General features: G+C 51.5%; 2 protein-coding genes across 4 annotated transcripts; one reads left to right on the top strand and one right to left on the bottom strand.

Annotated features, from left to right (window-relative positions):
* Positions 1-980: 980 nt before the first annotated feature.
* Positions 981-7,508, bottom strand: YJU2 (YJU2 splicing factor homolog). Of its 3 annotated transcripts, none has more exons than XM_062015195.1 (8): positions 7,196-7,508; positions 6,042-6,142; positions 5,452-5,596; positions 4,992-5,126; positions 4,431-4,612; positions 3,718-3,853; positions 2,525-2,672; positions 981-1,612 (listed from the first exon to the last, which is right to left on the bottom strand). In XM_062015195.1, exons 2-8 carry the CDS (start codon positions 6,059-6,061, stop codon positions 1,527-1,529), a joined length of 852 nt encoding a protein of 283 aa, XP_061871179.1. In that variant the 5' UTR covers positions 6,062-6,142; positions 7,196-7,508; the 3' UTR covers positions 981-1,526. The 3 variants fall into 3 exon arrangements, with proteins under 3 accessions (XP_061871179.1, XP_061871178.1, XP_061871177.1); XM_062015194.1 differs by lacking the exon at positions 7,196-7,508 and adding an exon at positions 7,056-7,130 and having other exon boundaries at positions 3,718-3,838; XM_062015193.1 differs by lacking the exon at positions 7,196-7,508 and adding an exon at positions 7,056-7,130.
* Positions 7,509-7,809: 301 nt separating this feature from the next.
* LOC133627849 (heterogeneous nuclear ribonucleoprotein M-like) lies at positions 7,810-18,520 on the top strand. The gene is made up of 3 exons (XM_062015196.1): positions 7,810-8,014; positions 11,959-12,128; positions 18,375-18,520. Exons 1-3 carry the CDS (start codon positions 7,875-7,877, stop codon positions 18,437-18,439), a joined length of 375 nt encoding a protein of 124 aa, XP_061871180.1. The 5' UTR covers positions 7,810-7,874; the 3' UTR covers positions 18,440-18,520.
* The last annotated feature ends 179 nt before the right edge of the window (positions 18,521-18,699 follow it).

An 18,699-nucleotide genomic window follows, 5' to 3' on the forward strand; every position in this document is an offset into this window, starting at 1 on the left:
GCGCCGACCGGAGCCAGCGACACCCCCCGCGCCCGCCCCACCGGGATGGGGAGGGGGAGAGACCCGGGGGGGGGCGCCGGGACCACAACGAGCGGGGGGACACCCGGAACCCCGGGAGGGGACGGCTGCTGCCCCCCCGCACCGCCGGGGGGGTGTCACCGGGACCCCCAAGTGACACCGGGACAGTGTCGGTGGGACGGAGGAGGGGGCTCGCTGCGGCCCCCCAGTGACACCGGGACGGGGACGGCGGGAGAAGGGGAGTCACTGGGAGCCCCGCGGAGGGGGGCACAGTGGCTATAGGACCCCCCCCGCCCCCGGGGCTTTGCTGGGGGGGGACGGTGCGGGGAGGGGGATGGAGGTGAGGGGGAGCCCGGGGGCTTCAGCCCCTCCCAGCTGAAGGGTCACCCTCCCTCTCCCGGGGGGCTCATCCTGGGGGGTGCTGAGGGCTGTCCCTGGCTCCCTCTTTGCCCCAGAGACTGGGGGGAGCTGCAGGGCCCACACTGGGGGTGCTGGGGACCCCCGAGCCCTGCCCTGCCTGCCCTTGTATTGTCTCTCCCAGAACAAAGGTCTGAGGGGTGCAGGGAGCTCGGGGAGGGCACATAGCGGGGGTGGGACATGGCTGGGGGGTGACAGCATGGCCAGGTCCCTCCCCACTTTGCCAGCCCCATGGAGCAGCTCCTGACCCACCCCCAGCCCCACAGCTGAGATCCAGCATTAATATTTGAGGAGGCTAATTACACCACACGTGCCAGGAATGCTAATTGGGGGTGGGGGGGGTGGGTGAGCTGCCTTTTCTTGCCAGCTCTCCATGCCCCACCAACTCCTGGCCTTGCCTTTGTCAGCAGGTTAATTACCATGAAGCTAATTAGAGGTAGGTGTGTGCTGGCTGGGTCTGTCCTGCTGGCTGGGTGCTCTCTGGCAGGGTGGGGGGCTCTGGGGCTGCCCCCCACCACGTGTTGGGAGATGAAGAAGAGACCAGGTGAGACACATGTGATTTATTCTGGGTGTCCCAGAGAGCTGAGCAGAGCCAGAGGGGGGTTGTCAGGGACACTGGGGGGGTTCAGGCAGCCCTGTCCCCACAGGGCCTGGGTCCCTGCAGCACAATCTGTCACCTCCAACAGCAAAACAAGGGGAGGGGCTTTGTGTTTACCCCACAAAGGAGGGTGCTGACCCCCCCACCCAGGGCTGGAGGAGTGCTGGTGATGGGTTCTCCTGTGGTAAAGGGGTGCTGAGCCCCAGCTGCCAACTGCAGGGCTGTGGGGCAGGCTCTGGGGTTGCCATGGGAGGGTCAGCACATCACCCAGCCAGGCCCAGGCACCCTGAGGTGGGGGTGAGGGGGTTTGGGCACCCCCAGCACAGAGCAACCCCCTGGTCTGGGTGGGGCTGGGCACGGGGCTGGTGGGAGGAGTGGAGCTGAGGCCATGGGGGCTGCAGCCAGCCCAGAGACCCCCCTGGCAGCTCCATGGGGGCTGTGGGGAGCAGCTGGGAGGGGGCCCAGCCCCATGGCAGGCTGCTGGGGGCACTCCTCAGTCGCTTGTGCTGTCCTCGCTGTCAGAATATGCCCCCAGCAAGCTGAGGGAGGACGTGGTGCCTGGTGCTGGGGGAGCAGAGCCTGGGAGGGAAAGGAGACACCAGAGTCATCACTTGGCTTGGAAAAGATTTCTAAGAGCCCCAAGCCCAACCACTAACCCGTGAGGGAGTGTCAGAGAGTGCTGCTGTCTCCCCTCAGTCTCTTCTCCAGGCTCAACACCCCCATTCCCTCAGCCCCTCCCCAGCACCCCTGTGCTCCAGCTCCTCTGGCTGGGGACAGCAAGGTCACATCAGGTGGACAGGGAGACCCCCAGCCCCCCCACTTCCAGTCTCTGCAAAACCCCCTTTTCCTTCCTCAGCCCCCACCAGGCAGCTCCTCCAGTGTGGTTTGGCCCAACAGTCACTGCCAGGAGCAGGTCCCTGAGGGAAATGTGGGGGTGGGGGTGACTACAAGAGCCTCCCTCCCCTCCCCAACATCCCCACAGGGCAGAGGAAGGTGCTAAACCAAAGGCTTAGGGGCCAGTCAGCCCAGAGTCTATCAGTTCATCAGCTCCCTCCCCAAACCCAGGGCTCCTCCAGCTCCCTGGGGCAGCAAACCAGGGGGTGCTGCAAACCCTCACTGCTTGTTTCTCACCACTTTCAAGGTTCCAGATTCTTCAGTTTGGCAAGTTTTATAAATCAGGCTCCAAGCCAAAGCAGTTTTCTTGCTTTTCCTGTCCCTATCTCACTGTTGTGACTCTTCTCAGCAGCGTTATCTGTGCCCTCAGATGCTGTTTGGAAGCTTCTGGCCCTGAGAGTCTGTCTCCGAGGCCTTGGCCCACCACCAAGAGCCAGGAAGGAACTTCTCCATCAGGACATCTCTCAGAAACAGGGACAAGCACTGTGGCCCCAGAACCTGACCTGAGAGCTCTGAAGACTGAGCTAAACATCCCTTGGGTGCTCCCAGAGCCCTCCCCAACAGCCCAGCTCAAGCCAGCCCATGCCCACGTGGTACCTTGGTTCTGTGCCCCATTAGCCACAGCAGGACTTGGCTTCTGCTTCCTCACTGTGACCAGCCCAGCCAGCTGGGCTTTGCTGTTTAATTTGCCCACACTCCTCTCCCAGCTCTCAGTTTTTTGCTTCTTAGTCTGGGGCTGAGGGTCCTGTGGGGTAGAGAAGGGCTGTGAGAGTGCTCAGGCCTTGGAGGGGAGGTGGAGGGATGAAGGAGAGGTAAAAACAGCAGCACAGAGAGCAAGAGACGTGAGGATGGCTGCTCAGAGCAGGTATTGTCCCTGCACAGCAACACAAAGGGATATGGATCTAAATGGCTAGAGACAAACAGCTCACTGCCTGTGCTGGTTACAGCCAGCCTTGTGTGGCTGCAGGCTGGCCCTGGGCCACTGAGGAGCCAGATGTGTGTCAGAGGGCTGCAGAGCCTCTGCCAGGAAGGCTGGTGTGTCCCTGGGTACTTCAGCCACCGACCCAAACCCCCCCTGCAGGCAGCAGAATTAGTGCTGGGCCAGGGAACACAGCTCTGATTAACCCCAGGCCAGCTTAGAGCCACGGCAGCTTTGATTCATCCAAGCAGAGAGAGATGCTGGCAGACAGGGATTGACACAGGGCAGGGGCAGCACAGGGGCCTGCCCCTGGGGATAATCTCTCCCTCACTCCATGGGCACTGAAAGCTCTTTTGTTCCAAAACAGAGCCAAAGGAGGGGCTGTGTCCCAGGGACTTGTTTCATTGCTGTCATGCTGAAATCACAGAATCCCTGAATGGTGGGTGGGGGCTGGAAGGGCCCTGCAGAGCTGTCCCAGCCCCTGCTAAAGCAGGTTCCCCTCACTCAGGGGCCACAGGAACGTATCCAGGTGGGGTTGGAAACCTCCTGAGAAGGAGCCTCCACACCCTCCCTGTGCCAGTGGTACCTCAGGCCTGAAGTACAACCAAGCCCTAGGCCAGCCTGTCCTTTTTTGAGCTGAAAGGGAAGCTCTGTTGTGAGTGAGGCTGGGGGCAGCTCCCTCCCAGCCTTTGTCAGCAGATGTGCTCTGCAGCCACCTGCTGACACCAGTCTCCTTTCAGCCCAGGGGCTGCTCATGCGTGACAGCCTCTCACACAGGGCAGGGACAAAAGAGGCAACACACAGCCCAGGGCAGCAGATCTGCTCAGGGGGAAGAGGTGAGGTGGGTGGAAGAGCCTCTGTCCTCACTCACCTCCTGCAAGATGTCTGTAGGCTTCATTTTGCCCAAGGAGTTCGTGTGTGGCTTCGAAGGCTCCTCGTCAGAGTCGGAGTCAGGCAGCAGGTGCCGGTTCTGGGCCTGTTCCAGCATGGCTCTGCCAGGAGAGAGGCTGTGTGGGAGGCTCAGGGCTGAGCAGTGCCAGCTGGGCACTGTGCCCCAGCTCTCTGCTCTCAGGGGAGCTGGAATTGAGTAGCACTGCAAACGGGATCCACCTTCTCAGGTGCCTCTCAGCAGTGCCTGAAGGTTGAAGGCACTGAGATGTGCAGCTGGAAGGGGCTGCCCTGATGGGCTGTGGAGGCTCCTTCTCTGGGGATACTCAAAATCCCCTGAATGAGTTCCTGTGTGCCCTACTCTAGCTGCTCCTGCTCTGGCAGGGGGTTGCACTGGATGAGCTTTTGCAGGTCTCTTCCAACCCTTAAGATTCAGTGATTCTCCAGGCAAAGGCACTTCTCAGGCCCCTGCAGCAGCTCACATGGGCCAGTGATACCACAACCTTTCCACTTCCACCACAAACAGCCCCTGATCTCCTCACAACCTGCTCAGGACAACATCCCACCCACACAACTCCCATGAACTCAGGCAGGGTCCTCTCTCAGGGTGCTGAGGAAAGGGCAAGACACAGCCCTGCCTGGCCAGGCCCAGAGCTGCTGGTTTCACACACCCATCAATGCTTCCAGCCCTCTTACTTCATCTCCTGCTCATCTTCCTCTTGCTCTTTGCGCCTCTGCTCCTCCTCATGCTCCTTGTACTGCTTCAGCATGGCCTCAAAGTCCACATTTGCCTGGCGCTGGTTGAGTTCCTTCAGCTCCTGCAGGTTCTCCAGAACCTCCATCTCCAGCTTGGAGTCTTTGGTTCTGTTTTCCAGGACCTGAGTGACCAGAGACAAATGGGGCTGACAGGAGGTAGCAGAACCTGCCAGCAGCCTACAACAGTCCCTCCCAACACCAATGGGTTGGAAGGGCCCTCTCCAGCAGGTCACCCCCAGCCTGTATTAGTGCAGCCTCAAGAGGGTCATCATCATCCTCACTTTTGGCTCTTAACAGGACAACCATAACTGTGTCAAGATGCAGTTCCAACAAAGGAGGAAACCTCCTGAGAGCAGACAGTTGTCTCCTGCCTGTCAGGGCATAGTGACACCTCCCTGGAGAAAGTCAATGGCCACCAAAAGTCACCTGCTTCACTGAGCAAAGCCAGTCAGGGCAGGAGAAGGGTTTGCCTTCTGCAGAAAAGGTCATGGGTTTTTGTACCTTCATGGGATTGTTGAGCTCTTCCTCTTCTCTCTCCTTTTGCATTCTTTTCTCCTCTTCCTCCAGGAGCTTCTCAGCCTGGAAGTTGCGGGTGGCCCCGTGCTCCATGGTGTAGTCTGTGTTCTCAGGGTCTGTCTGAGGAAGAAACAAGGTGGCAAAATCACTGTACTTGGGCAGTTTCACTCCAGCAATCCCGTGGGCCCTTCCAGAACCACACACCAACGTTTCCCTACTTCATTCCCATCACAGGGCAGACAATCACCCCCAGCCTCCTGCTCTACTCCAGCTGCTCCAGTCCACCCACGGATGGGACAGATACAGACAGCTCCAAAGAACACACCCCCAGACCCAGTTTCTGCTGGGACACCCCTTCCCCAGGGGCTCAGCACCTCAGTCAGCTCCAGAGGCTGCACAGCCTCCCTGGAAAGGGAGAGCAGAGAGAATACAGAAGACATTTCACCTTGAAAGTGATCTCTGCCAGGCAGCGGGTGCACTTGATGTAGAAGCGGAAGATGGGGAGTCCCAGGTACACCTCGTTCTGAACGGTCTCCTTCCGGGCATTAAACTTCTTCCCTTTGTAGATGTACTCCCCACAGGTCTTGCAGCTAGGAAAGGAGAAAGAAAAGTCCATAACACATCAGAAAAGAAACCCCAGGAAGCAAACAGAGCAAGTAAAGCCCAAGTGACTTCCCAGCTGTATCAGGTTCTGAGCAATGGTTATTTTCTCCTTTGGGAATTCACTCCCTACTCCCCCAACAACCCCAAAATCACAGAGTCATTTTGGTTGGAAAAGACCCTTAAGCTCATGAAGTTCAACCACTAACTTCATGCTACCAAGCCCACCACTAACCCACGGCCCTCAGCACCTCAGCTCTAAGTCTTAAAACCAACCACAGCATCTCTTCTCTCTTCCTCACTCCTTTTCTTCTGGCCTCTGTCACCTCTGGCATCTGCTGGCAGCAGCTCCCTTGCTGTGTGTGTGGAGGTGAAATGATCCCCAAGCAAACTCCTCTCTCCTAGAGCCACTTGTGATGGCACAGCCCCTCTTACCGCATGTTGAAGGGAGCCATGAGTCGCACCACATACTGTCGGTCCTTTGGGAGTTTGAGCTTTGGGATCTTAGCAGGATCGAAGTCTGGTGGGTAGTATTTCTACAGAGACAGAGCAGAGAGGCATGTGTGCTGGATGCAGTCCCCCAGAGCAGTGTGAAACGAGCAGGCAGGCTCCCAGCTGCTACCCAGCCATGAGCTCAAGTGCCAAACAGCCCCGTCCACCACTTCCCCCCAGATCTAGTCATGTCTGTCCTTGGCCCCACATCCCCCAACCCCTTTAAGGCCTAAATCTCCAGCCTCTGACAGTCCCCTCCAGCGCTGCCACAACCCCTTAACCTGGGGGTCACCGAATCCCAGCATGGTGGGGGTTGAAAGGAACCTTTAGAGCTCATCCAGTCCAACCTCCCTGCCAAAGCAGCTCCCACCTAGATCAGGTCACACAGGAACGTGTCCAGGAGGGTTTTGAAGAGCTCCAGTGAAGGAAAAGCCAACTGCCCTCCTCCCCACCTGACAGTCCACTCACCGACCCCCCCCCCCGCCTCCTCAGCACCCCCTCACTGTCCCCTCACCGCCTCAGCACCCCCTCACTGTCCCTCACTGCCCCCTCACCGCCTCAGCACCCCCTCACGGCCTCAGCACCCCCTCACTGCCCCCTCCCGGCCTCACCACCCCCTCACGGCCTCAGCACCCCCTCACGGCCCCCTCTCTGCCTCAGCACCCCCTCACTGTCCCCTCACGGCCTCAGCACCCCCTCACTGCCCCCTCTCTGCCTCAACACCCCCTCACGGCCCCCTCTCTGCCTCAACACCCCCTCACGGCCCCCTCACGGCCTCAGCACCCCCTCACTGCCCCAGCACCCCCTCACTGCCCCCTCACCGCCTCAGCACCCCCCGGCCCACCGCGGACTCCCCCGCACGCCCAGTCTGAGCACCAACCTCAGCGACCAGGAGCCGAGGCTGTCCCAGGGCCCCCCCTCAGCAACCCCCACACGGGGGATCCCCCCCCAACTCACATTCAACACCTTCCGCTCCGACATGGTCGCGACCTGCCCCGAACAGCGGCGCCCCTCTCGCTGCTCTCCCCTTCCCAGAGGTAGCCCCGCCCCCTCCGCCGCTCATTGGTTGGAGTGAGCTACAGGGGGGCGGTTCTCACCTGTTATTGGCTGTCTGTGCTGTCCATCAGCGAGCTCCGCCCCACCCCCGCTGCGCCGCCGGCTGGGCCCCGCCGCTGCGCCGCGGCCGCTCCGGAGGTTCCGGAGCCTCGGAGCTTTTCCCTTTCTCGGGCTTGTTTTAGGGTGGAAAAAGATGAAATCAGCAGCGTGCTGGGCCGGGCTGGCAGATATTGGGTGCACTGTGAAGATCCCCCGAGTTACCTGGGGGTACTGCACGGCCCATGGGCATCACCCTACGCTTAAACCTCACCTCACTGGGCCTGCCCTCAAACGGGGCTGGGCTGGATTGGACTGATCTGGAGCAAAAGATGCCGCTGCCGCTGCCCAGGAACAGTCCTGACACCCCCTCAGCCCCTCCGTCCATCCCCTCAGCCCCCACCAGGCCACGCCCCTTCCCGGCAAGCCCCGCCCACTCACACATCAACAACGCTATAAGACCCCGCCCACTTCCCACCGAGCCCCGCCCTCTCCCCAAGCCACGCCCCATCACGCCAGGCCCCGCCCCCTCTCTCGCGCCGCCGGCGCCGGGCGGGAAGCGGGTGCCGGCGCGCACGCGCAGAGTGGAACCGCCGCCACCGCCGCCCGCCCCGTCCCGGCGTGCCTCGCGCGCGGCCAGCGGGGCGGGCTGGGCCTCACACAAAGGCGCAGCGCTGGGCGAAGATGGCGGCCACGGCGGCGGTAGCGGCGGCCACGGAGAACGCCGGCGGCAAAATGGAGGAACCGGCGGCGGCTCCTGCGACGGCGGCGGCTCCGCCGCCACCTAACGGGGCGGGCAGTGCCGGGGATCCACCCCCCAAGAGGTAGGGTAGGCCGCCGTTGGGCTTCGTTAGCGCCTGGGCCTGGCGCGCCGCATGCGGCCTGCGCCGCGGGCCTGGCCTGAGCCACGGAGGAGAGAGGCCGCGGCTGCCGCCGCCGCTCCTGGGGGAGAGGTCGGCGAGGCCGGGACTGGGGCCGCGGCTGCTGCTTGGGGCTTGGGCCGCTGTTCGTCTCCAGGCGCGGCCCGGGAGCACGGGCGGGGCCTACCCGCTGCGGCGCGGAGGCCGGCGGGCGCGGAGCTGTCTCGGAAAGGCCCGTCCGGGCGCTCCCGACGTCTGAGGTGGGAGCGGGGAAGGAGCCGGCCCCTCGTCACGGCGTCCCGTGCACCGCGCAGGCCCCAGTGTACGGCCACCAGGGAGATTCTGGAGGTCTTTGCCTGTCCCGCTCAAGAAACGCTTTTGCTGAGCCTTAACGAGCGGCTTAAGGTCTGTCTGAGAGGTGTAGGCTGTGACAGCGGGGTTCGGCTGGTCTGAACTATTTGTCATTCTGTTAACGGCAGGTTGTAGAAGCAAGGTCTCGGGCCGTCATCTCACACTGTTGCAACGTTTGGAGCAGAGTGTGCTGTCCTTGGTGGGTGACGATTCACCTGTGGAGGGAGTTTGAGAGAAGCTCCTCCTGAGCGAGAGTTTGAAGGCGATGTCAGGTGTTCTGTAAGGGTTGTGTGTCTGATGGCAACAGAATATCACAGAAATCTTTAAAAAATCTGCAGGGGTTACAGTTTTAGGTCTGTAAATGTAAGGATGATGAGCAGAAAGAGCTTGAACGACTTGTCCTTTTCCTGTGTTAATGCCAATGTCATCTGGGAAAACTTCTCCCTTGGTAAAGTTGGGTTGTCTCTTTTCAATACATTTGTGGAATAAAGGACACACTTCCTTGGGTTAATTTTTGGCCCCAGGCCTTGAATGCAGTGGAGATAAGAATCAGCATTTTGAACCTGATGTTCTATGAGTAATGTTTCAGACTCCACGTGAGACTTCATCTGCCACTCCTGAGGTGTGGTACAGAGCCCCGTGTCAGGCTGCTGGCTGTTAACACCCAGGCTGCTGCATAGCTGTAGTCTGACCCAGAGCTGCCACATCTGAATAACAGAGGCCAGACAATGGTCTGGAGTTAATTGGAGGTTGGTGATTGGAGTATGGTGATGTGATGGTGTATCTTGAGTTGAAAAACCCCTCTCTTCTGTTTCTGCTGCCAGAGTTTGTGTTTCATGTGGGCAAGAAGGTAGTCAGCTCTCCAGCTGTCACTTTGGGGGGGAAATATCCCTATCTGTCTCTTTATTTTTCCCAACACAGAGTAGTTAAACTGTGCTTATGGTGACCAAAAAATACTTGCATTCACAACTCTTTCTGCCTGGCAGGAGGAAGGCAGAACCAGACAGGCCTGACCTTGGGGCAGAAGGGATCCTGCTGCCACCGTGGCACAGGGCATGGGGACATGTCACATGTTAGTCAGGCCCAGGGAAGAAACTTCTCATCATCATCTCTCCTCCTCACACTGGGAGTTGGTACACAGAGGATACTCATGTCTTGGATTCTGTTTACATCTCAGAGCTCACTCTTGGTGACTGTAGCAGAGGTCCCATGTAATTAGTTATCTATCATAAACCAGGAGAGTGTTTATTCTTGGAAGGAGAAGTAAAAATGTCTACTTTGTTCTGATGTTAATTTTTCTATAGCCCCCATCCTATTAAACCTCTCCAGAGAGCTTATCTGTTTATCTAGGTGCAGTTCTAGGTGTAGCAAAGGTGACACATCCACAGCGATAACACCAGCTTTCTATGTCCTTGGTGGGGGGAGAGTGTGTGTGAAGGGGGATCTGCCTATCCTGGATTTTGATTCTTACTGTGTTTGGTGATTTCTGGCACACTTAATTGGTCTTGAAAATAACTACTGAAGTGCATTTGTATCTGTAGATCTTGCAGGAGCCCTGGTATGAATGGATCACAGCTCCTTGGAGTGGTTCCTTATTGGGATGGGTAAAACTGCTGTTGGAGTTCCATCTTGGGGATACTTGAGGGCATTGTGTGTTTTGGAGGTGATGTGGGGCTTATTCTTCCTGCTCTTTAGACCTCACTTAAAGGAAGCCCTAAATGCTCGGTTGTTTTCATAGTTGCTAATCACATCTTTTAAGCCATGTCTGTGGACCTGTGCTTGCCTTTTCTTGTCCTTTTGGTGTGTGACCCTGTGGAGGTGGTGTCTGAAGTCCTGCAAAAGTACAAAACCTTTCCAACTGACATGATTTCCTTGATGTTACTTTTGACCTGGCTGGATTTTGTTAGGCTGAAAATGATCAGGAATGTGTTCTAGACTAATGCTTGTCTTTCATGGCGAGTGCTGGGACTTGTCTGAATTTACAGATATATCAACGCTTGAGGGTGTTTTTAAGCTGACTTGGGAGCTTTAAATGCCAGCTTGTGAAGAGTGTCTGCATCATACCACATTACTTTGAAGCCATTCAGCCCAGAGGGGATGTAAATACTTCCAATTTGAGGAAGGACCATAAAAAAACCATTGTTGCACTAAATTTTGTGTTATTTCTTCAGCTAAAGATAAGATGTTAGGAGGATTGTCCTATTTTTGCATCTATTTTGGGGCTTTTAATTACCTCATTACTCAAGGAGCTTTAAAAAAAGCTCAGTAAGGGAAAGTCTAAAAACTCTTTGGTGAACTAAATATTGTACATAACAAAAGGACATTTTTAGAGATGTTTTTTGCAGTGTGTCCCTTGAGTGCAGAATTATGTTGACTTGATGTGATACATGATGGCTGTACCTAGAGCCAGATCTGTAGTTAGGCCTCTATCCATAAAGCCCAATATTTTTGTGTGCTTGCTTGTAACATTCTCATGGCTGAAAAAGTAGAGATTGCTACATAATAAAGATGAGGAACCCAGTGACATGTAAAGCTTCATAGACATCTGCAGACTCTTTGCCCTGCAGGCTGGTGTCTGTCAGTGAAACGGTTCTAAGGGAAGGACTTGTGTTGATGCACAAGTGTGTGCACCTCAGAGCCAGAGTTTCTGACCTGCCTTGGACTTTGCAGAGCTACAGAGGTTTCAGCTTGAGCTGTTTAATTTCTAGAACTTATCTGCATGTACTTCACCAGCTTTTCTGAGTAATGTGTTCTCCTGAAGTTGTTCTCAAGATACATTTCTGTGTATTTTCAGCCAGCACAAAGTGAACAAGGAGATTAATTGGATTAAATAAATCATGTCAGGCTGAGGCTGGGGTATTTCAGCCTCATACTGTGTTCAGTGGCATTTGTGTCCTTATGAGACCCGATGGTTATCCAGGGTGTTTGAGAAATAGTATTCCTTTGTCATTTCTCAAGTTTTTTGACCTGTTAGAGTATTCAGAAATGGTTAAAAGATCTATTCAATACATTTGTTGGAATGCTCAGAGGCTTTGAATTTGGATTGTCCAAAAACCTGAATTTCATTGGAGGAGAGGACAAAAAGGTGTTGTTAGGTAAGAGTCTTTGACCTGAGAGTTTGGTTAGATACAGGAATATATTGTTAAAATTCTTCCAGTGTAGGACCAAGATATGATTTCACTTCAAGGTGTTTAAGTATTAAAGAAGAAAAATAAGCAGGATAAGTGTCTGGTCTGGAGCATCATGAAGAGAAGGAACAAGGCTTGGTCAGATTCACAGGGATTCAGCTTATGGAATGGAAAACTTTGGTTGCCTTGCATAAATGTGGGAGAAAATAGTGGATCTTCATAAGTGGTGTGCTGTTAGGAAACCTTTGTTACAATCCTTGCCATAGCACTGGTACCCTGCATACCAGCTCTGCTTGAAACTGTAAATAATGCAAACAGATGTAACTTTCCAAGTTTTGATGTAGTTTTAAGAATGTTCCAAGGGGTGATAATGCCATTGCTGAAATACCAGAGTAGTTAATGTGTGTGATTATCTTTGTTTGCTTGCAGTGAAGGTGAACGACCAAGCCAAAATGAAAAAAGAAAAGAGAAAAGTGTCAAAAGAGGAGGAAATCGCTTTGAGCCATATGCTAATCCTGCTAAAAGATACCGAGCTTTTATTACAAATATTCCCTTTGATGTCAAGTGGCAGTCTCTGAAAGACCTGGTCAAAGAGAAAGGTAATGTACAACTCAGGTGGCCAAGTGATGTCTGTCATCTTAACTCGTGGCTGACTTTTTGTTTTGTGATTTAAGAGTCGTAGTTCTGGGTGGATGTAGTGACATGAGTTTTGTAAAAGGTCTTCCAGAAGCCTTTTTGAGTGTTGCACAACATCTGCTCCCTGGCAGCCTTCCAGGTGGATAGTTCCTTTAGAGGCATGTTGGCATATAGTGCTTCATTGGAGATTTGAAAGAGTGTTTTCCTTAGTGGGTGGGGGGAAATGAGGCTTTTATCATATTTTAGCCTTGACATACAACAAAACTTTCTGAAGCATTTCAATGTCTTCTAAGTAATAAAGGTAGTTACTGCCTGTTGATGTGGTGTGTGTATACCTGGCTGTGTCCCCAAACTTTGTAGCCATTTGTGCTTAGGTGAGGGTGTCTGCTGTCATTTGATAGCAAAGAAATGCATTTAAGGGTGACCTGCAAAACAAGAAATCTCAGATTTGTGCTTTGGCGTGTGCTGCAACATAGTTAGGGTGTTGGAAATCATGTTCATGGTGTTTCCCCTTTCCCCATGTCTATTTAACTGTCCCATGTGAACGGGAGCTGCCTTAGTTTGTTGACTTGAGCATCTTCATCGTTTGAAGAAGGTGGAGAAATAGAGCTGACTGCTCTCAGGTGGTGACATGTCTAAATGTAGCCTTACTTCTTCAAGCTGATGCCCAGCTTAGTAGCTTTCAAGTCACCTGGGAAATGCTGTGGAGTGGCAAGAAAATACTTGACTTCTCCATCATTAAAATGTCATGAAACAAGTTAAGAGTAACTAATAAATCCATTCCTCTGTGGGTCACTGCTAAAATACACAGCCTGAGGCAGAAATGTCTCACAAACTAGTGATCAGTGTTCATTTGTGCTTGAACTAGGTAAGGAATGATAATTCATGTCTTCACAAGGTGTGGCCTTAATGAAGGGGGGGAAAAAAATCCAAAGGGTTTAAAAATGTTTGGCTTTGGAGGCAAAATGGAGCTGAGTCTGCGTGACAAACTTCTGGACTAGATACCCTGGGAAACTTCCATAATGAGAGGCTGTGAGACGTTGACGCCTGAGATTCAGCAATGGCTTTCTCTAATAAGAACTCCAGTCTGAAGGACTACTTTCAACAGGCCCTAATTATGAGTGATCCCTTGCCTTTGATGCTTTCACTCTGCTACAGCAGATGCAGCGGTTCTGTGTGTGTAGATGTCTTAACTTTTAAGTACTGTGTTGAATTCCGTTCCAAGTGTCTTGTGGTTTCTCTCCAGTTCACGTGGATGGAAAAGTCCGGTGTGAGATTGAGCAGCTGAACAGCAAGGCAGGAAACATTCCAGCAGAGATAACTCCTAGGGGAACGTTGAAACCTCTCCATTCTGTCTGCAGGGCTTGTTATGCTAAACACTGGGAAGCATTTGTTCGTGGTTTTTGGGACTGCTTGTTAAAACACAGCAGTTTGGATTTGCTGCGTAGTTGCGATTCGCTCTAATTAGTCACCGACTTCTTCCAAATTGGTGCTCTCGTGCTGTGCTTGAACTTCCTCAATAGGTCCTTCTTGATACAAGGCATAGTAGTTCCAACAACCAGGAATGTGACTGTGGTAAAATCTTGGTTTGGAAGTGTAAGAGTTACAGCCCAAACGTTCAAGGTTTTGGGAGCGTGTGAAGCAGGTCCCAATGGGCAAACAGGCGTTTCCTGCCCGCTCCCTCGCTTGGCAGTCGACTTGAGCTGGTAGCAGGTTGCTGAAAGTAGGAGGGGTTCACCTCCATCAGCTGGTTTGTGTCAGTAAGTATGGCTTAGGAGCCACGAGCTTGGAGGTCTGCTCATGTTTCTGCAACCTGGTTTTTTCAGATGCGTACAGTCTTCTAAAGGTGACATCTCTCTCAAGAGCAATGTCTTGGTTCAGTCATTTCAGTGTATTTGTTGGTGAAACTCAATTACAGGTATGCAGTATGACATACTTCTTAATGAACTGGAAACAAAAGAATGTTCTTGTTTGAAACTCCCTTGTATTGGCTGACAAACACAAGGTTCTCCTAAACTGATGTAATCAGCATTGATAACTTGGTGAATGGTGTCAGGAGAAGAATGAGGCAGCAGTTCTTCAGCATGTAAGTGGAGTCTAAATGCAAACATGACTGAATGCTAAATGGTTGTGTTCATCTGTCCCCTGTTTTCCTGGGGAGAAAAATGGTAATGCTTTGTGGCAGCTGGTGTAAGCAAGTTGGTACCATGTGATAAAAAAAGAACTTGTGTTTGAATGAGGTATTTATTGATTCTTTTAGGAAATACAGAGTATTAGATATTTTACATCTTTTTTTGGTCCTGGTCAGAGTAGTGAGATGGCATACAATACAAGGAGAAGGATTAGCTGTAAAATGAGGCAAGGCTTGTGTTCTGCTCTGTTGCAAAGCTGGGAGCAGTGGCAGTCAAAGCCATGCTTGTGTCACATTTGAAGATTGCAGGACATCCCAAGGCCCGTTGGATGTGTGGAGCAGGCATCCCTGCCTCTTCGTACCAAAACCTGGCTGTATCAGCACACCTGAGGAACAGAAGCAGCAAAGCTTCCTCAGCATAAACCTGCTGTGAAGAACAGCTGCTAAACTTCATGTGCTGCCTTCTTTCTTCATGCACAGAAATTTCTGGAACCTTTGTGGCCTCCTAAAGATGTAACTGGTGCCCTCTGGTCACTGTACTCAGTCCCAGTTGTTAGTACTGGTGAGAACTGCTATTACTTCAGTACTAATAGCTGTTACTCCATACTGAAGTCAGGTGTTAATGGCAACTCACCTGGCTTTGTCCCCAAGGTCTGTTGCAGCCTGAAGTTGTAGGTGGGCAAAGGGAAAAGGCTGAATAAGCAGTGTGGAAGTGCTGTTCCCCATCTGACTTGTTCCTCCTTACTTTCAGTAGATGTGTTAATAAGTTGCTCTATTTTTCTTGGCCTCAAGGATCTTGTCAAGGAGGCACTGTCCTTCATCAGTGGCTGTGGTGAGCTTTTTCACTTCCTTTTTCATGCCTGGGCTCTTTAAAGAGCTCAAATTACCCTTGTCTTTTTCTGAGTTCTCATGCAAAAGTGAGATTTCCCTTCTCCTGCTGTGAAAGCAGAGCTTGGGAACACTTCACTGTCTCTGCTTTGGGAGGAATGTTTTTCTTCTCCCCTTCTAACTACAGCTTTGTGCCTGTATAAAATGTTGTTCTCTGCCCAGCCCGAGCTCTCCCATGTAACTTTTGAGGGGTTGCTTGTCATGAGCTGTAAACTGTAACTGAAGGAACTGTGACCTCGTAGAAAGCATTGGGATTTTGATGGCAGGGTCCTCTCTGTGATCAGTCACATTGCTTGTAGTTCTTCAGCAGACAGTAGGACAGGACATCCATATAAAGTGGTTTTGGTAATGCCTTGAGTCTCCCTCCATTTAGTATTTACTTCTGACCCTGCAGGTCCAAGAAAAAAAGCTTTTACCCCCTTTTCAGTTTCTTTGCTTCTCCTCTTGCTGAGACTTGCCTCTGCACCTTTCACACCTTTCAGAGCTTCTCACTTTTTCATTAACTATTAAAATCATATTACCCAACTTTACAGTCTTCCAAGTTGACACCTATGTCTGGGCTTGTTATCCTCATTACTTCCAGAGCTAGGTGAATCCATCTGAGCCATGTGTCATGCCACCACGTGGACATGCTTATCTGAGCTTCCTGAACAGTCACTTGAGAAGGTCTGAATTCTGATGGACTAACCTGACTTGCACATCTTGGCTTTCTGTGCAGATAAAAGTGGCTGTAAAGTTTGAGGAGGCAAAAAATGAATGACTATTATCACAAGTAACACTCGAGATACCTCTGGTTTGTATTTCTGGATACTGAAGTGATTTCTGCTTCTTCAGTCTCTTGCTTTGGGAAATAGTTTCTGAACTTTCTCAAGGTGAGGTTTAAGAAATGAATCAGTCTGCTGGAAGTTGAGTCCTAAGAACACTGTGGGGAACCTGTGCCTTAATTCTATTTGCACTGACTTTGAGCTAGTATTTTCTGCAAGTTTTATCTCCCTTTGGAGGCTGGTCAGGTAAACTTGAGTTCCTTCAGTAACAGTCTCTGTGTGCCTGAATGAAATTTCTTCACTTCTAGATCATGGATTTCTTTCCTGGTATGAACCAACTGTTCTATAGCCGAAAGAAAATCCACCTGAGTCACTGTGCCTTTCTTTTCCCATCTGAGGCAGGTTTAGTACATGGATAGCTGCTGTTGGTACTTCTCCATGGCTTCATTGCCTGTGTGCTGTCATAGGCTACTGTGGTCTGCTATCACTGCTTTCTCCCTAATACCTGATGTTCTGATATCCTGTGATTTGAAGTCTAGAAAAAAGCTAAATAAGATGTGAAAAAGCTTCCTTTGCCAGCCTCAAACAGTAGTGGCCTGAAGGAGGTGTCACGTTGAATTCAAGATGTAGATTCAGTTTTTAATACAGATGTCTATAGTAGGGCTTGAATGTGAAGCACTGAGCAAAATTGGCACATACTTGATTATTTCCAAGTGAAAAACGATGGCTGCTGTGATGGGCTCCTGGAAATCTTGTGGTTCAGAGGTCAGAGACTTGTTAAAGGAGTAAATGTTCCATCATATTGAATGTTATGTTCAAGCTTGGCAAACCCCTATGGAAGTGTTTGTGTGGATCCAAAGAAAGAATTGTAGCTGAATTTGCTTAGTGGCTGGGAGAGAAGCCCTTGATCAGGGGCTCAGTAGTGTTCTTTAGGAGCAAGGTCACAGGCTTCTAACCTGTGGCTTCAGGCCTCTGTGGAATGGAGTGGTTTGATATTGTAGGTAACCTGGGAATTTGTTGTCTTCCTCCATAATTTGTTGAATCACATTTGCATTCTTGATCAAAGTTTGGTTGGACTCTGGCTGCTGCTTTTGGGATGGATGGCTTCAGAAGGTCTTGGTAACACTGATGATTTGGCCTTGGTGCACAACCACCACACATCACCAAGGATTAATCCAGGAGGGCTGTTTACAGTGCAGTCCCTCTCACTGAATAGACTGTAGAAACAATTCCATGTGCATTGTGTGATCTCATCCTTTTCAGATCATAGAATGGAATCCATTTTATTGGGTATTATTTCAAGAAGTATTGTTTAGATAATGAATCCATGGATGATGATCAAGCACTCATCTGCCCTGGCCCTTTCAAAGGGACCTGCTTAGTAGCCTCCACCAGCTTCCAACACTGTCCTGGTGAAAGCACAAGTGGATCAGTTTGTTTATTCTGTCTGGCTCACTGTTCTTTGGCTGGAATGCTGATGTTACTAACTTACTATTTAAAAAGAAGAAATGGAGCTGGTTTCATTAAGCATTCCTTTCCCTCCAGCTTTGAGATGCCCCCCTTTCAGGGTGTTTGTTCTGCATGGTAACACTCTGTCTCCTTTGAAGACCTCATCCTGTGGGAGGTCGGACTGAACTGCTTTCCACCTCTCAGATAACACAACTTGGAGTCCTCCTGTCATAAGCTTAAAAAATAGGACTTCCAAAGCCATTACAAATGTTTTCTTTGGTGATTCTTCTGAATGCCAGTCACTTCAAAGGCAGCAGCCATGTCGGTAGTTGTATTGTGGAGGTCCATGATCTGCTTATGTGGCCAGAGAAAGGCAATCCTAATCTGGTGAGGAGAGGTGCAGATGTAGTTTTCCAGTGCCTTTTGCCATTTGCTGTAGATGACTTTGTCTCGAGAGCAAACGTGTCAGACTGTTAATTCTACTTGTTGCAGCTTAAAGGAACTTTAGTGTGGCTTAACAAAAGCCTAAAAACTGCTGTCAGTCACCTGTTGCTTCAGTCTGACTCTTCTGTTTGCAAGTTTGTCTTTAAATCCAGAGAAAAGCAAATAACTGTTCAAATTCTGGACTGCAGAGGCAAGACTTCATGCCATATCCAAGCAAAGGAAACTTGTTCCTGCAGACTTTCCCATGGATTTGGATTGCCTCAAGTAACGAGTGGGTACTAAAGACCAAGGAACCTGATGTGTGGAAATAGCTGGCTTTTTGAAGTGGAGGAAAATCAAGAACATATTGAACTGTTTTAAGGCTTTACTGCATACCTGTAATTGTCCAGTTTTGTGGTCTGGAGAACATGGAGTGTTTCTGGGCTTTCTTATAAGGCAGAGGCTCCATACACGGTTGTTGATTGTTCTAAATTCCCATTGTTTTCTTGGCTTTTCTCCCTTGGTATATGTGTCGTCTGGAATCTGATTTGTAGTTGGTGAGGTAACATACGTGGAGCTCTTAATGGACGCTGAAGGAAAGTCAAGGGTAAGTGTTTGAGAGATTTCTTCTGTGGATTTTCTACATGACAAATGTAACTGTACAGTGGCGTGGAACGAATCGAAGTCAGGGAGGCAGAGGAGAGTGTGTATGCTTAGTGGCTATAACACAGGATTGCTTAAAAGCTTCTTTTGGGGTGGGGAGGAGGTGGGATGGGGCCTTGTAAACAGCGTTAGGGTGGTCTTTCCACTGTGTTCAGTTGGTGTTGGCTGTTTGACCCACGGACCCCAGCAGGATGTAGAGTGGTACGGAATACTAAC

This window comes from Colius striatus, chromosome 25 (genome assembly GCF_028858725.1).
Source record: "Colius striatus isolate bColStr4 chromosome 25, bColStr4.1.hap1, whole genome shotgun sequence".
Taxonomy (NCBI): Eukaryota; Metazoa; Chordata; class Aves; order Coliiformes; family Coliidae; genus Colius; species Colius striatus.

What these genes read in the sequence shown, in the direction of transcription:
- YJU2 (XM_062015193.1), bottom strand. Translation starts at nt 7,079, where the DNA reads ATGTCGGAGCGGAAGGTGTTGAAT. An exon ending in ATGGCTCCCTTCAACATGCG is followed by an intron (nt 5,597 to 6,041) that starts GTAAGAGGGGCT and finishes CTCCTTTCCTAG; the next exon opens with CTGCAAGACCTGTGGGGAGT. An exon ending in AGCTCAACAATCCCATGAAG is followed by an intron (nt 4,613 to 4,991) that starts GTACAAAAACCC and finishes CTGGTCACTCAG; the next exon opens with GTCCTGGAAAACAGAACCAA.
- LOC133627849 (XM_062015196.1), top strand. Translation starts at nt 7,875, where the DNA reads ATGGCGGCCACGGCGGCGGTAGCGGCGGCCACGGAGAACGCCGGCGGC. An exon ending in GGGGATCCACCCCCCAAGAG is followed by an intron (nt 8,015 to 11,958) that starts GTAGGGTAGGCC and finishes GTTTGCTTGCAG; the next exon opens with TGAAGGTGAACGACCAAGCC. An exon ending in AGACCTGGTCAAAGAGAAAG is followed by an intron (nt 12,129 to 18,374) that starts GTAATGTACAAC and finishes TCTGATTTGTAG; the next exon opens with TTGGTGAGGTAACATACGTG.